This window comes from Xiphias gladius, chromosome 14 (genome assembly GCF_016859285.1).
Source record: "Xiphias gladius isolate SHS-SW01 ecotype Sanya breed wild chromosome 14, ASM1685928v1, whole genome shotgun sequence".
Lineage (NCBI taxonomy): Eukaryota > Metazoa > Chordata > Actinopteri > Istiophoriformes > Xiphiidae > Xiphias > Xiphias gladius.
Genome location: NC_053413.1, coordinates 26,597,179 through 26,611,697, shown reverse-complemented (window position 1 = coordinate 26,611,697; position 14,519 = coordinate 26,597,179). Strand labels below are relative to the sequence as shown.

Below are 14,519 nucleotides of genomic sequence, written 5' to 3'. Positions count from 1 at the left end.
AATTCAGTAAGGGGAGCTCAAGTGAAGGCAGCAGTTATTATGACAGATGATGTGTATTGGCTATAGATTGACTTACCATCTGGGACGTCATTTACTGAAGGGCTTCCAAGATTTATTTATTTTATTTTATTTATTTTTTCATGGCATGGCATCCGAGGTAGACGCACATTTGAATTCAGCTCAACAATATTTTTTACCCAGGGCAACTGAAGGAGCTGTGCTCTCCCCCTGTGACTCCGGCAAACCGTTTTCCTTTTGAAGAAAAAAAAAAGCAAAATACATCAGGCTCAAAAACTCCCTGATAACTCAGTTTGAGAATGTAGACCTCGGTCCTAAGTGGATTAGGGAGGAGTTTGGTTCCAAGAGATAACAGAAGATAAGAGCAAAAAAGAGCTGCTTTTAAAGAGCGATTGATGGAAAAAAAAACGACCCAAGAGCCGCGCTGGAGGCAAGATTAGTCTGCGGGTCGGAACGAAATATCAGATGAACAGCCATGAAAATTGGTGCAGGTGCTCAAACAAGAACTAGATGCCATTTAAACTGTAATCAACCCCTTTCAAACAACCAATTAAAAGTGTTCAGCGCAGCACAGTTGCTTATGTGAGCATGTAACAATGCTAATCGCATGCATGTGAAATGTGGTAGACGATTCATGCTAAACAGCGTGTTGACGTGCTAAATCCCGTGTGCCATTTTTCAGCTTAGCACATTTAAGTAAGCATAGGGGTGTGCCAGCATGGCCATGATACTACCCTAACTGGGCTGTTACGAGCAGTGTTATGAGCTGGCGTAGCTACAGACTTTTTAGATTTCTACCAGCAATCCGGAGGTATTGGATTCTCGAGAAGAACTGTGCAGCTACATTAGTCCTCAGATAGTCTCAGGGGAAACGGTGAGTCGGTGTCAGTAGTGATGCAGGTGTGTGGCCGGGTTGTTTGGTATAGCCTCCAAACGTTAAGCTGGCAGATTTGCAGTAATATACAGGTAAAGAGGTCTGGCGTAGCTACCGAGCCCACACACATAGCCCCCCGGAGGCCGCGCCCTAACTGACATTCGCCTCCTCAGAAGTGTAACTACACGACGGGGCTTCCACAGCTACAGTGATAATATGTAGAGGAATCTGATGCCCAACTCCAAATCAACACCCGGGCCTGGGTATCTACAGCAGGTCTGCCATTAGCCCCATGGTTCAAGTACACACATACTGCCGGTTCAGTCTAGCACTACTATCATTAGCGAACGTGTGCGTTGGGCTGCAGTTGTGCATATTCTTTTCAGTGAGTTGTGTGGTCTTGAAACTGTGTACACTTGACGCTGTGTTTATTTTCTTTATTTTGCATCTGTGCAGTTGTGAGTTTACGTGATGTGTGTTGCGTGCGATCATGTTTGTGTATTGCTGTGAACGTGTGCAGCTGTGTGTCGATACCGCGTGGGTGGGACCTGGTGAAATGTGTGCGTCTGTTTTTTGCAGGCAAATGAGTTCGCGCTGACGCGTGTGCTCGTTGCTGTCAGCGCGGCGCGTGTTCGATTTGTGCGTGTGACCAACGAGGCTTTCCCGGAGCAATTCGGCAAGCTTATCAATTCCCAGAATCCTCTCCTCTCACTCTGTGTGTCCGGTCATTCAAATTTAAATAACCCTTGCCGCTGAACTCACGTCGATTGGTTTTCCACAAAGGCTTTGCGAGTTGATTGGTCCGCGCCACATGCTGGGCAAAGGTTCAAGGTCAATTTGCGCTCGCAGACTTCCTCCTGGCTGTGTTTCCCAGACAGCAGTATCGCACTAAACACTGGTGTGTGCATTGTTTCTATTGTGTTGTCACTCACCGTCATCACAGGGGAGCGTGCTGAATACTTTCACCTTTTCACGCTTTTTCTTTACCCTCGAGACACAAATTCTTCTGGTGGTTTTGCAGCAGCTGTCTACCAACTGGGGGTAAGATTTGTCCTGCAACAGCGGGAAGAGCTAAATCTCGCATTTTTGGGAGCCATACATTAAGGGTAAAAATGACATACCCTCGATCTGTCCTTGGTTATGTCAAAGGGGAAAACTTTCAGACAAATTAGCAGCCTGACAGAAAGGTGCTTTTGAAATGACTATTCGGCTGACGAACAGCACTACCAGAGGCCTCCCTCTGCAGTGCTTTTACATTTCGTGCCCGTGTTGTTGCTCTCCGTTGGCTGGATGAGAGCCAGACGCATTCAAAAACACACAGGTGGTGATCATGGGAAGTGAGACGGTTACTCACTTTAACCTCGGCCCAACTGCAGTTCCCCCTGAAAGTTAATCATTAATCCATCAAATCAGCTCTCCTGTGCTTATCTCCCAACGGCAGAACTAAACAAAGGCCTGATACTGCCGTCAGTGTGTGACTCTGACAATGGAAGAACTTCAGAACCAGCAGGACAGAGAGACTCTCACACAAAGAAGAAGTGATAAAGTTGCCGTGTCTGTGGTCCATCTGTTGCAAATGCCTGCCGGTCTGGTCAGAGTAATGCAGGCGGAATGAACCGATCTGTGGCCGAAGTGTCAGTGTGAGTGGACGGGCAGCATGTGCCTCTCAGAGAGGAGCGTTTCTCAGCAGTGAAGACTGAATAATTCCGCTTTGACGGCGGCGCGGTTTTGAAAGCACATGATGTTTTTGAAGAGGTCTGAAGGACTCATGGGTCATTAAAAAGAGAATCACCAAGCACACCTGCGCTCAAACAGTCAACATCAAAAAAAACCTGTGCATAAGCCATTAACCCCCCCAAACATCAGATACACGGTGTGTGATGTGCTGCTTCTCATCCGTTGTTCACCTTTGTTCCCTACTGAGAGCATCGTGCATTACTTACAAAATCTCCAGGTTCAATTTCCATTTTTTTTTTTTTTTTTACTGCTTTTAATACAGCCGTCCTTTCTTCTCAGCCTGATGTTTGAGAGAGGCGGTGTGATGAGCATGTGGGGCTTGTACAAACAAGAAGGAGGTAATCCGTTCCACTTGGCTGCTTGGGGGGGGGGGGCTGCCTTTCTGCAGGTGAGGGTGGGGGAGGGATCTGCCCACGAGAACAGGATAGATGAAGACGTGGGACATTTTTAAAGGAATCACTTTAAAGGATCAGTGTAGTTACAAAGTATTCCTGTAGCATTCTTGCATAAAAAGCTCATGGGATCTGCAGTTAGTCAGCGTACACGGGCAAAGTAATCGCTCGCGCTTCACTTGCAGTTTAGACTCGGATCGTATTGTTTCCAACTCAAGTCCGCTCTGAGCTCTGATTAGAGCTTCTGGGTCCTCGGCAGAACTGTGGCCCGAACAGATCCGGCGTTGGCACTGACAGAGGACTGCGGCCGCTGCTGACGAGCGTTGACAACGCGGAGTTTACAGATCCTCGGTAGAAACCGACTGGACTTCTGCTGCCTCATCTATGGGTAGCCTGTCCAGGGAAAGGTAGAGAGCGTTAGACATGGTGTACCGTGGATACACTGTGTCAGACTTAATGTCTTCATGACAGGAGCTTCCAGCTTTCTACCCTAACCTACCCATTGAAGACCAAAGATTTAACGTTCATTCCAAATATTGGACAGGGTTTCTCCGTAAACTTCGGCAGCACTTTACACGTCTGCAGATCGAATACAGACTGCAGCAAATAGTTCCAGTTGTTTGCAAGGGCAGCGATGCATCATCTCACAGAGAACATACCAGCAGTTGTGTTGAGTCACAGTTTCAGTGCTGACAAAAAAAGAGGCCCTCACAGGCTTTCATTGAAGGCTCTGATAGAGAGGATGGCTGTGGTCGAACACAGGGCTCCGTTTGTTACGGCAAAGGAAGTGGAGTCTCTCAAACGAGACAGCTGCTCATTCCCGACCCCAACGGCGTACAAATGCTCCCAGCACCACAGATCCTGGTTTTTACCAGCTCTCCCCCCCGGCGTCCCGCAGAGAGAGCATTAGCCACACATGTCGAGGTTACGGAGGGAAAATACACGCGGGAGAGGGGTCATTGGCTCGGTTGTACTCCCAAAGCTTTCGGGGCGGGAGGTTTGTGTTGGTGTTTTGGTTCTGGCCGGGAGGAGGTGTCAGGATCGAGATAAAGGCCAGAACAGGGGCGTCTCACTGGACAATTGACTCATGCGGCTGACATGTTTACCAAAGATATATTACAATGGTGCATGGGCAGCACTCCAACTCCTCGTATGGATTTGGAACAAACCGTTTGAGGTTGCAGGTTCAAAATCAACGCAGAGAAGCATTACATTTTTAACAAATATGACATTCTGCCGGTTTAAAAAAGCAGGTCTCAAAACAGTTTTCTAGGTCTTGATTTCACCAAATAGTGCTGGTAGCAGCTCTGGACAACTTTCATTTTGGTGATTTGTTTATCCAGGGTTTCATTACTGGTCCTCTCCTGCTGCCCAACATTTATTTCTTGTCAAAATATTTAGTAGGACACGGCGTTCACCTTCAGAAAATGACTGCTGACATAACAGAGAAACAGAAACATCGGGTTACTATGAAGCCAAGACATTTGTTCACCCAAGCCAAACATTGTCGATGATACAATTGTCTGTTTTTGATTGAAGGAAGTAAGATGAGTCTAGATTTCAGGATAAATTCCTTTTTCTGTGTATGAGATGCCTGATTTTAATTCAACAGCTTCGTTCCCACTTTAATAATCTGACCTCAGACTCTGCTCTGTGAGAGAGTTTACTCAGGTTTAACTGAAATGAGAGGCTCAGAGGTCTTACTGGTGTAACAGCTGGGCCTTGATCCACAGCTCCCAGTTCCAGTTGAGACTATTTACCGTCTCCCTGCTCATGTGTTGACATTAGCCCGGCTGAGGCCCAGCTGCCTTTTATGTCAGTGTAATGGTAGAAAATCCATGTAAAAGCAGTTGTGGGTTATTTTTATTTTTCGTGCTTTGTTCCAAAGTTGTTGGTTTTGTGTCGACGGGGTTTTGTGTGACGTCTGGGGTCCATGAAACCCGTTCCAGGCGATTCCTGGTGGTTAATAAAATGTCTAGAAGATTGTGGGTTTTATTTGTAGAGCCACATCTCCGCAGTGAAAGTCAAGGAACGTAGGTGAATTTCAGAAATCCATTAGATCAGAGGGTTTGTAGCCCATCTGAAGGGGATATTAGACTGAAAAACATCAATAACCCAGGAAGTAAGACTGTTCTCAGTATGCTATCAGACATAACGGCGTGTGAAACTGCCTTTATGACGGCAGGATGGGGACGATTTCAGTAGCTTTTTTAGAAACAACAGACACTTCAACAATAAAGCCCCGTTAATGCTGTGATCGTCCAGATGTGTGCAGGTGTGAAAGTAGACACGATTTGAAATTGCCTCCCAGGGATGCTTTTGAGGCTCGGTCTGAAAAAGTGCAATTCTCCGCATTTCTGAGGTTCATTGCAACAATTTTTGAGCTTTGTGGATCCTCGGTGGAGGTATGTGCTCCCTGAGTACTTTCCAGTTTGTCGAGCTTTTACTTCTTTTTCTTTTTTTTTCCCTTTTTTTTCTTTTGTTTTTTTTCTACAGAAGTGTGGCTTTCATCTGTTAACAGCAGAGATATGTACCTTGGGTCCTCATTTTCTTCAGTCCATCGGAAAGTACAAACGAGATCTTTGATGTTCAGAGTTCAGGCAATCAGTGTTGATGAATGAGGGGGAAGACGTGAGGCACAGGCTTTTGGCACAGAGTCGTAGTTTAGAAATGGGCTAGTAGCTCTGTGGGTCAAAGTGTGTGTGTGTGTGTGTGTGTGTGTGTGTGTGTGTGTGTGTGTGTGTGTGTGTGTGTGTATACTGGGGCCTTTGGTGGTAAAAGAGCATTGAAAACTGTGCCCCGGTGGGGGGGGCTCTCTCTTTCGCCACCCAAACTTGATGCAAACATCACATTCCTCTGGTAGCGCACATCAGGAACGGCCATGTGGTCTCAGCTGGTAAACAGCACACGCCTTCTCTTTGTGCACATTACAATGGAACCTCTCTCTTTGTTTGGTTCCGGCCACACGTCCGCCACAGTCATCATCAGAATGAAGGGGTTTGTTGTGTGTTTCTATGTTTGTTTTACTTTTGAAACTATTCTACAAGTATTTGTATTTATAACCTTTATTCCAAGGTGAAGGTTGGTGTTATTCTGTGGTTTTCTTACTGTCAACAAAAACAGTGTGTTAGTCCTTCTATCAATACCTGTTAACCTCCTCCCGTCTGTGGCTCTCAATCCCAAGCACATTGGTTCCTGCCCAAGATGTAAATCATTAAAAACAGCTCACAAATACATAGTTTCATGTCTAAAAAGACTCAATATTTTCCCACATCAGCTTGTCACCGTTAAAAAACAGGTGGAAATAGTGCATTTACTGGGGACTATTTTCAGCGGCGGATTTGAGCCAGCAGGGACGGTGTGTGTGTGTGGGACTGAGTCAAAGTAAACTACAGTGTGTGTGTGTGTGTGTTCACGGTGATGAAGGAACATGTCACCCAGTGCAGCAGTGTGGCTCACTGGTGTTTTTAATAGTCTCTGGACAACAATTGAGCTCTGTGGCTCAGAGGAATCAGATTCACAGTATGAGGCTTTAGAGACACGATACTTGTTAGTAAGATGTGAAAAGAAGAAAAACATGGGATATCAGCAGATTTATCATTTCAGCAAAGAACCTCGTTGCAGGAGAGACCTGATTTACAGTACGACAAAGTTCAGTCACACAAACAGCATCCGAAACAATTCCAGGCATCTCTAAAAATGTCTGAGGTTATATGGTAAAAACTCTCCCAATAAGTGAGACATTCGAGCTTTAATGTGCTCTGTTATACCCTCCATTTTCAAGATACAAAGTACTGGACGCCAGCTCCTCCGAGGTCAATATTTGCCTGTGGCTTATCCAGACTGGTGAGCACTAGCTTGACATTCGAGAAGAGGTGCGATATCCCGAGGCACCTTTAGTCAGAGACCTTTTTCAGTTAAACACAACATGACGAGGCGTGTATCCGCTCCATTAAACCCTAAGCAGACACCTCAGAAATGTGCCCTCAGCATTCGCAGCGACAGCCGCCACAGCTTCGCTGATAGAGAAAGGGCGTCCGCACGTTTTGATGGACAGGTGATCTGGGCCGCCACAGACCTTTGCCGCATGTCAGGCTGCTCCCTCTCTCCCCGTGTTTCCCTAACTGTCTCCACCGTCGCCGTCGACAGAGAGGCGAAAACGGAAAATAAAAATGGGAAAATAAAACGAGAATCTCACAAACGGTTACAGAACATTCCTGTGCTTTTGCAAGATCAAGTGTTCCTTTACAGTTTGCCAAACAAAGTAAAGAGAGACGAGTAGTTTGTCTTTGTGACAAAGTCGGGATCAAAAGACGAGTTCCTTGACGAGTGTCCTCTGAGCGTCAGATTCATCTCTGTCCAGGAGATCCCAGAACCTTTTGAATCGTGCGGTTTCCCTCTTCAGAGAGGACGGCCGGGGGGGTTTAGATCAACACACAGTACCTCTCTGATCCGCTGCTGACACTGCAGACCCAGGCTTTACGCTGTGTGTGTGTGTGTGTGTGTGTTTTACTCCACATCCATTCATGCACCAATTTTTTTTTTTTCCCCCCCCAGCCAGGTGCCCCTCTCCGCCACACTAGGGCAGACGACCCCGTCAGAATGAGTGCTTGTGGGTCAAAGGTGGTTCACATGCCCGGTGCAGAGAGAGGAGGGGCATTCAGTCCATGTATGTCACCAAAGCGGAGCATTTGTTTTTCCCATTAGCATTAGTCCGTCACGCTAATGAACAGCGGCACATGTGGCTACGCGCTTAAGAGGGAATCCACTTTGAGGGCCCCTCGGTTCTTTAGCTCAGCCAACAAGGGGAGCTTTGCAGAGTTTTGTGCTACTAGTCTTTTTTTTTTTTTTTCCTTAGTAGTCAATATCCACCGAATACCATCAAATAATCCTTTAAGAAAGGGAAGGGGATAAATGGGAGATATCTCTTCTTTCACAATCAACACTGGTAGAAAAAAGGCTTTTCCAAAACGTACCCACTATTTTGGTACTGTGGTCACATCCAAAGCCGGGAAAATTCTGAAAGCACTGAGACAGAAAACACACAGTTAAGACTCAGGCTTTCTTCCTAAATTCTCTGCTAATTCCCCACACACACACAGAGCAGAGTGGGGTAGCGATTAAATCTCCAGGTGTTGGTCGGGGAGCAGCGTTGAACTCGACCGGTGTTTTCCGACTCTTCTCACCAAACGGCATCAATAAACACGCAGGTTTACTGGCTCTGAAACCCAACGCCGCAGAGCTTTCCCTGCGTTCTGGACACCTGAGACCCTCCGATTGGCCGGAGAAAGGTCAGTGCCTTGGCAACGCCATGGCAGCAACTGATGGAGATTAATACACGATATCTTCTCGTCAGACTTTGTGCCATTAGCAAAGAACTAAATATAGAATTTAATTACCTCAAAAGCTCATTTTGTTTCGAGATCCCAAAATAAGGCCATGACACAGGTAAATGCTCCTTGATCTCAGCGAGCTGTACAACAAGATTTTTTGGTTGTTGTTGTTGTTTTTTAACTAAACCAACTCACTGACAGAAGCGGGTTATTTTTTCACATCAGAATTGCTAAATTGTGTATTTTGAGCTGAGCAGTGGTCCAGATACTTAACTGAAGCAAGAGTAGAAATCCTTTACATACTGCTTGGTAGTTTTAATTGAAAACAATGCATCGTATTTTACTCGTTTATCGTATGATTTGTGTTTAAAATATGATATTGCAATGTAATTACTAAATGGCAGATAAATGTCGCGGAGTATAAAGTAAAATATTTCCCTCAGAAATGTGGAATAGAAGTATAAAGTAACATGAGATGGAAAATACAAAGTACATCAAAAGTGAGTTTCAGTCCAGTACTTGGTGGCTTATCTGTGGCGCAGCCAGTTGAACTGGGACTTCCTGATGTTTATTTTCCCTAGTTTTTCAAGCAGATTTGGTGATAATGTGAACTGCCTACTGTGCATCTGTGCTTGCACGACGTGGTAACTCCTGCACTAGTTGGACTCTGTGTTGCTTAAATGAATGCTGTTCAGGTAACTAGGTGACGTGAATTAGTGCTTTCAGCAGCATTCCAGTTTGAGCTTTTTACTCTGTTGACCGTGGAGTTTGGATTTACATTCTTCAGCAGACTCCAGTAGCTAAACTGAACTGTTTTTTTTTCTTTCTCCGCAGGGTGACCGGGTGTGGTTACGAGAGGATGAACAGTACCTTCCCAGCACCGTGTCCTCTTGCTCCGGAGGTGTTGTTGTCTTTGCCACAGACTACGGCCAGGTAAGAATCACTAAAGTCCCTTTTACATCTTGATGTCCGTGTCGAGGGTATGTGAGCCCACACTCGCACTCTTATGGCTCGAATCCCGTCACAACCCCCCTCTCCTTGTTTCAGCCCTTTTCAGTTTTATGAAGGAAAGGTTATTTGAGCTCAAGGACTCGTTCCTGGATTACGACATCAGGGAACTCCACTCTAGTCCCTGGCTCGTTCCTGAAACACGGTGAGGTGCAAGGCTCCAAACCGGAGAAACATTATCTGCAGCATCGCTAAGGCTGCGGGCGAGCGCCGGTTGTTGCTTCTATATTAAAATCAGGATTTGGGGAAAGGAATTTCGTGACAGAGAGCAACATGATGATCCTCTTGTCTCGTCATGTGCAAAAACTCGTCCCAAACCATGTGATTTCATTCTTGGTCTAATTTGCGTGATATTCACGGTGCGTCAGATGCGGTGAAATAATAGGAAAGAGTGCATCAAAGGCACTTTTAGTCCACAATTTAGTTCCTGGTAGTAGATTCTGAGGCTTACAGTTCCACCGACTACCCTGCTTGGTAGAGAATCCTAATATTCTGCCTCTTCCTCAACTGACCGAGCTGTCCCACAGAAGGAAAACCCTCAGGGAAAGGTGACCTTAGTTACAGGCAGAGTTCCCAACTTTCCCGAACCTCTCCTGACGCTGACAGACATTCTCCCAAACCTCCAAGGGAGCAAAGGAGCTCAAGATGGGGCAAATCCCCTAATCCCCATATGGCTCTATATTATCCCTTTGATCCATGTGTTGTCCAAACAACAGAAACGGAGGAGGTGAAGGACATGAGGGGGTCACAGTGGGATTTATGAATGCTTGGGGTTGGTTTTTAAGAATTAAAATGAATCGACCCGTCCGTGAGTTTTTGAGATGAGGTCGAACACAAAGTCTGCAAGGTGTGAAACTCCACGCAGGTGGACCGACCGGCAAGTGTCACCTTGACGGCGCGGTGAAGTGTGGATCTTCACACAGTTTCAAACCCTTTTGCTTTGACTGTAAACACCGAAGTGATCACGAGGGAGACAAACGAAGCTGCCGGCATCATGTCATGTCTACACACACACATCACATGGTCGTATTTGCCTTATATGGCATTCACAAACACCGCGGCGGCCTCATCTGACCTGCAGAAAAACCAACACAGCTCTGCTACTCAGCTAGTTTACGACTCCTTTGACACACTGAAAAGACACTTTGGATGTGGGTTAGTTTAGAGGTGTCAGGCATCGCAGCACTTTCAGTCGCACTTCCGTTGGCTTTGTTGGTATTTCTCCAGGCTTTCACCCGAGCGAATAGCTGAAGAGTGCACTGTGGTTTTGTGAGGGCTTAGCTTCAGATTTTATTCCGATTGAATGGTTCGATTCAGGGCTTTAACGGTACAGGTAACTGTGCCGTAGTTTCGGGATGTCGCTTGCTTCGTCAGATCAGTGCATTCACCTGTACCTGCTCAGCGTGAGCTGAAGGCCAATCCCTGGTTTCCACTGCACCGCGGGGCGTACATTTCGTCATCTGGTCGGTGGAGCACTGCACTTTCCATAGCTGCTTCACAATAAAAGTCTCCGGCAGGTTTGCTGGCGGAAAACTTTTAATGTGAAGCGGCGGCAGGGAAACGACGGTGGACAGGAACTCGAAGTGGAGCTAAACTCAAAAGCCAGGGAGGTTCGGTCAAAGCACTGAGAGATGAGCAAAGCCAAACAATTAAAAATGAAGGTTTGCCTGTAGCTGCAAGCCCAGCTACAGGTATGATACGGCTGGTTGGAGGGAGGAGATTGTCGGAGGTTGGCGCTGGTGGGCCCCTGCTACTAAGCAGGACCAGGACAGTGCTGGGTCCTGACCAAAGTGGGCCCCAGTCTCTCCACGGATGGTCCCTGACATTATATTGTGATATCTATCTGCAATAATTTCCTTTTTTTTTTTTTTAATTTTGCAGAGCTGCTTATTCCCAACTTGAGTGAGTTTAGACTAACCGCCGCCTACTCTCTCCTGTAACCGAAGCCTTCAAAATCAGGCCGATAAACAATAACCTGTGGGGAGCCGCTGGAGTGGATTTACTCTCCACGACCCTCCTGTGCTGACAGCTCCGACAAAGACTTCCTGTGCAGCCGGTGAGCAGCAGAGGGTCAGTGCCAGAGGACGGCCTGTAACTGTGGGCGCTGAGGGATTTAGGGTCATGTTGAGCCGGTGTATTGTCCTGGAGATTAACTGGCAGATTAAGGCATTCTTATCTCCATGCTCCTACTCACTCAGAGACTCTATTAGTCCTGCTGGTCACTGAAGCCAATGACCCTCCACACCACAGATTCCAGACTGAAGACTCTGCTTGGTGTTTAGCCCTTTCCATGTCTTTTATTTTGGTTTCTTTTTAGCCATGCTGTAGCGATCCGGCTCTAGCAGGGGCGATGTCGGTCTGACCCTACATCCTTTGCCACCATGAGGTTGACGCTTGTGCTTTTAAAGGGTCAACTATCGGATGAAATTTGGTCCAGACATTCGTGTCCCCCTCAGGATGACCCGCTGTGCCTCACAGGGCCGTTAGCAGGGCGTCTGCATGTTTCATCAGAAGTGAGATGGCCGAAGAGCCTCACAAGCCTTCTCCCCCCACACCCTCATGACGCTGGATCGGGGGGGGGGGGCTGTATATATATCGAAACTCACAATCAGACATTCACACCCACTTTATGACGTGATTGTCCAGCTGTGAAAAGGTGAGAAAGTAACCTGGGTTTGAGCTCTCCCTCATTTTTAATAGTCACACGACTATTTATGTCACTTTTTCCAGCATGACCCAGCCTTTAATCTGATTTTGGAGAGAAACAGAACTGGAAACAAGTTCTCCTTTGTACTAATAAAGTCTCTTATGTCTTCTCTAATCATGTCTATCTTTTTTTTAATCAGTTTCTCCTCTCGTCTCTTTTCTTATCCTTCTGTCTTTTGTTTTTCTTCTCTTTTCTCTTTTTTTCCACTCTATTCTTTTTGTGTCTCCTTGTTAAATAATTTTCCTCTTCTGTCCTTTTGTGTTTTGTCTTTTTTTTCTCCCCCTTTTTGTCTCCTCCTGATTTTTGTCTCTTTCTTTAGCTTTTAGTCTTTTCTCTTCCCTGGTCTCTCTTTGTATGCAATTAAATACATTTTCTCTGCTCCTCTGTCATCTTTTCTTCCTCCTCCTTCTTCTTCTTCTTTTCTTCCTCCTCCTCCTTCTTCTTCTTTTCTTCCTCCTTCTTCTTTTCTTCCTCCGCCTCCTTCTTCTTCTTCTTCTTCTTTTCTTCCTCCTCCTCCTCCTTCTTCTTTTCTTCCTCCTCCTCCTCCTTCTTCTTTTCTTCCTCCTCCTTCTTCTTCTTTTCTTCCTCCTTCTTCTTTTCTTCCTCCTCCTCCTTCTTCTTCTTTTCTTCCTCCTCCTCCTTCTTGTTCGTTCTGTCTCTTTCCTTCTCTTTGTTTTGTCTCTCCCTCTTAATATCTTAATCGTCCTGATGTGGTCTCTAATCATTAAATAATTAACCTCTTCTTTTTTTGTTTTGTCTTGTCTCTTCTCGTTTTTGTCTCTCCTTTTTTAATGCTTTTCCTTTCTTCTTTTGTCTTTTAATCCCTCCTCTCCTCTTGTCTTCTCTGTCTTAGTCCGAGTCAGCTCCCTCAGTTGCTGTAAATAACTGTCATAACAGTGATCATGTGTTGGAAGCTATTTTTTTTCCGTTCAGCTCAGAGTTGGGAAATAAAGCCAGCGTGAGACTGTGACACTCAATCTGTTTAAGAGCTTTGAAAGTATTAGTAGCAGCCGCTTAAAATCATTTTTACTCAAGGCCGCAAACTACAATTAGATGAGTGTCAGATGGAAGGAGCCGTCTCCCTGACCGTCCTGTAACAGAGAAGTCACAGGTTCAGTCCCTGAAGCGGAACATATGCACTGTGCCCCCGAGCGAGACACTAAACCCGAGCTGCTCGGTGTGAGTTGTTCGGGGAGGGCCAGGAACTCATGCAAATAAGCGTGCGTTTGTGGGTTGACGGTGTGAGGGCACGCTCGTCTGGTTTGTTGTCCATTTACTGTGTGTGTGTCATTCGTGCGTGTTTCTGACATCTCTCTGTTGTTCTGGGTTGTATGTGCGCGTCGTCCTCCGGGGATTCACATGCATAGCGGTGTTTCCGTGTGGGTGTCTGCCCGCTGCCTGTTGCGTGTAACTGGAGACGGAGGTCACCTGCAGCCTCAGAGCAGATCTGGCTCTTTACTGTGCCATGATGCGTATGTAGATTTACGTATGTTTCAACGTGAGCGCATACTGTACGTTCACTCTGACCAACCGTTTAGTTCAGGATTACGCTTCTCAACAGTTACTGGCTGCCGTGACATTTAGTATTAATATTCATGCCCCCCAGAGAATGACTCCCTGTAATTCTGCTGCCCCCCTGACCTTTCCTTCAGCGCCACCATCCCCCACAAATGTTGCCACTGAGCAACATTTGTGGTCCATTATATGGTATTTATAAATAGGCTAATGTCACAAAAATGTACTGATTGTCTCCGTAGTCTTTGGGACTAACCTCTTCCGTCTCGGACGCTCCATAAAGTTTCTAAAGTTTAGGCAAAAATATCAACTCGGTCCAAAGACATCACTGCAACACTTTATTTAATAGCTGAGATGATTCCTTAATGAGAAGCTGCTTCATAACGAACCGTGTCATTTGTTTCTAATTATTTGGAAAATGGGGTCAAGGTTTGGAGAAGGCACATGTAAGGGTTTTAAATCGAAAACAACGGACCAGAGGGGCCTGCAGCTCAATGGGAAAAGCAGGTGTGCCTGTAATCGTAGGGGAAGTGGGTGATGGTAGAGTTGCTGGTTCGCCCCCCCCCCGACGTGTCCTTGAGCAAGACACTGAATCTCAACTTGATCCCAAATTGCTCCAGTTGTGGGTTCATGTATATTATAGTTAAGTTTTTTTCTCCATATTAGTATTTTTAAATGCTTTTAATTTTATTTTACAGTTGCATGTCAGGTGTTTTCTCTCTACGCATTATCATTATTCTCGTTAGTATTAGTATTATATCGTCAGTAGCCTCTTCCTGTTTGAGTCTGTGTGTTGTCGGAGGTCGCGGGGGTTCCTCTTGTCTTGCTCGGGTTTCAGTGTTTTTGACGGTGCAGACAGTCTCCTCCTCCTGAGCTTGACTGCAGGACAATGCGGCAGGAGATGAATGGTGATTCAAAGAGCAGCTGCTGCTTTT

At 46.1% G+C, this 14,519-nt stretch overlaps 1 protein-coding gene across 1 annotated transcript in view; it reads left to right on the top strand.

Annotated features, from left to right (window-relative positions):
- Positions 1–14,519, top strand: part of myo10 (myosin X) — a 135,051-nt gene that overhangs the window by 30,309 nt on the left and 90,223 nt on the right. The window contains exon 2 of the mRNA XM_040143446.1: positions 9,189–9,287. Coding sequence (XP_039999380.1) covers positions 9,189–9,287 — 99 coding nt within the window. The remainder of the gene's footprint in view (positions 1–9,188; positions 9,288–14,519) is intronic.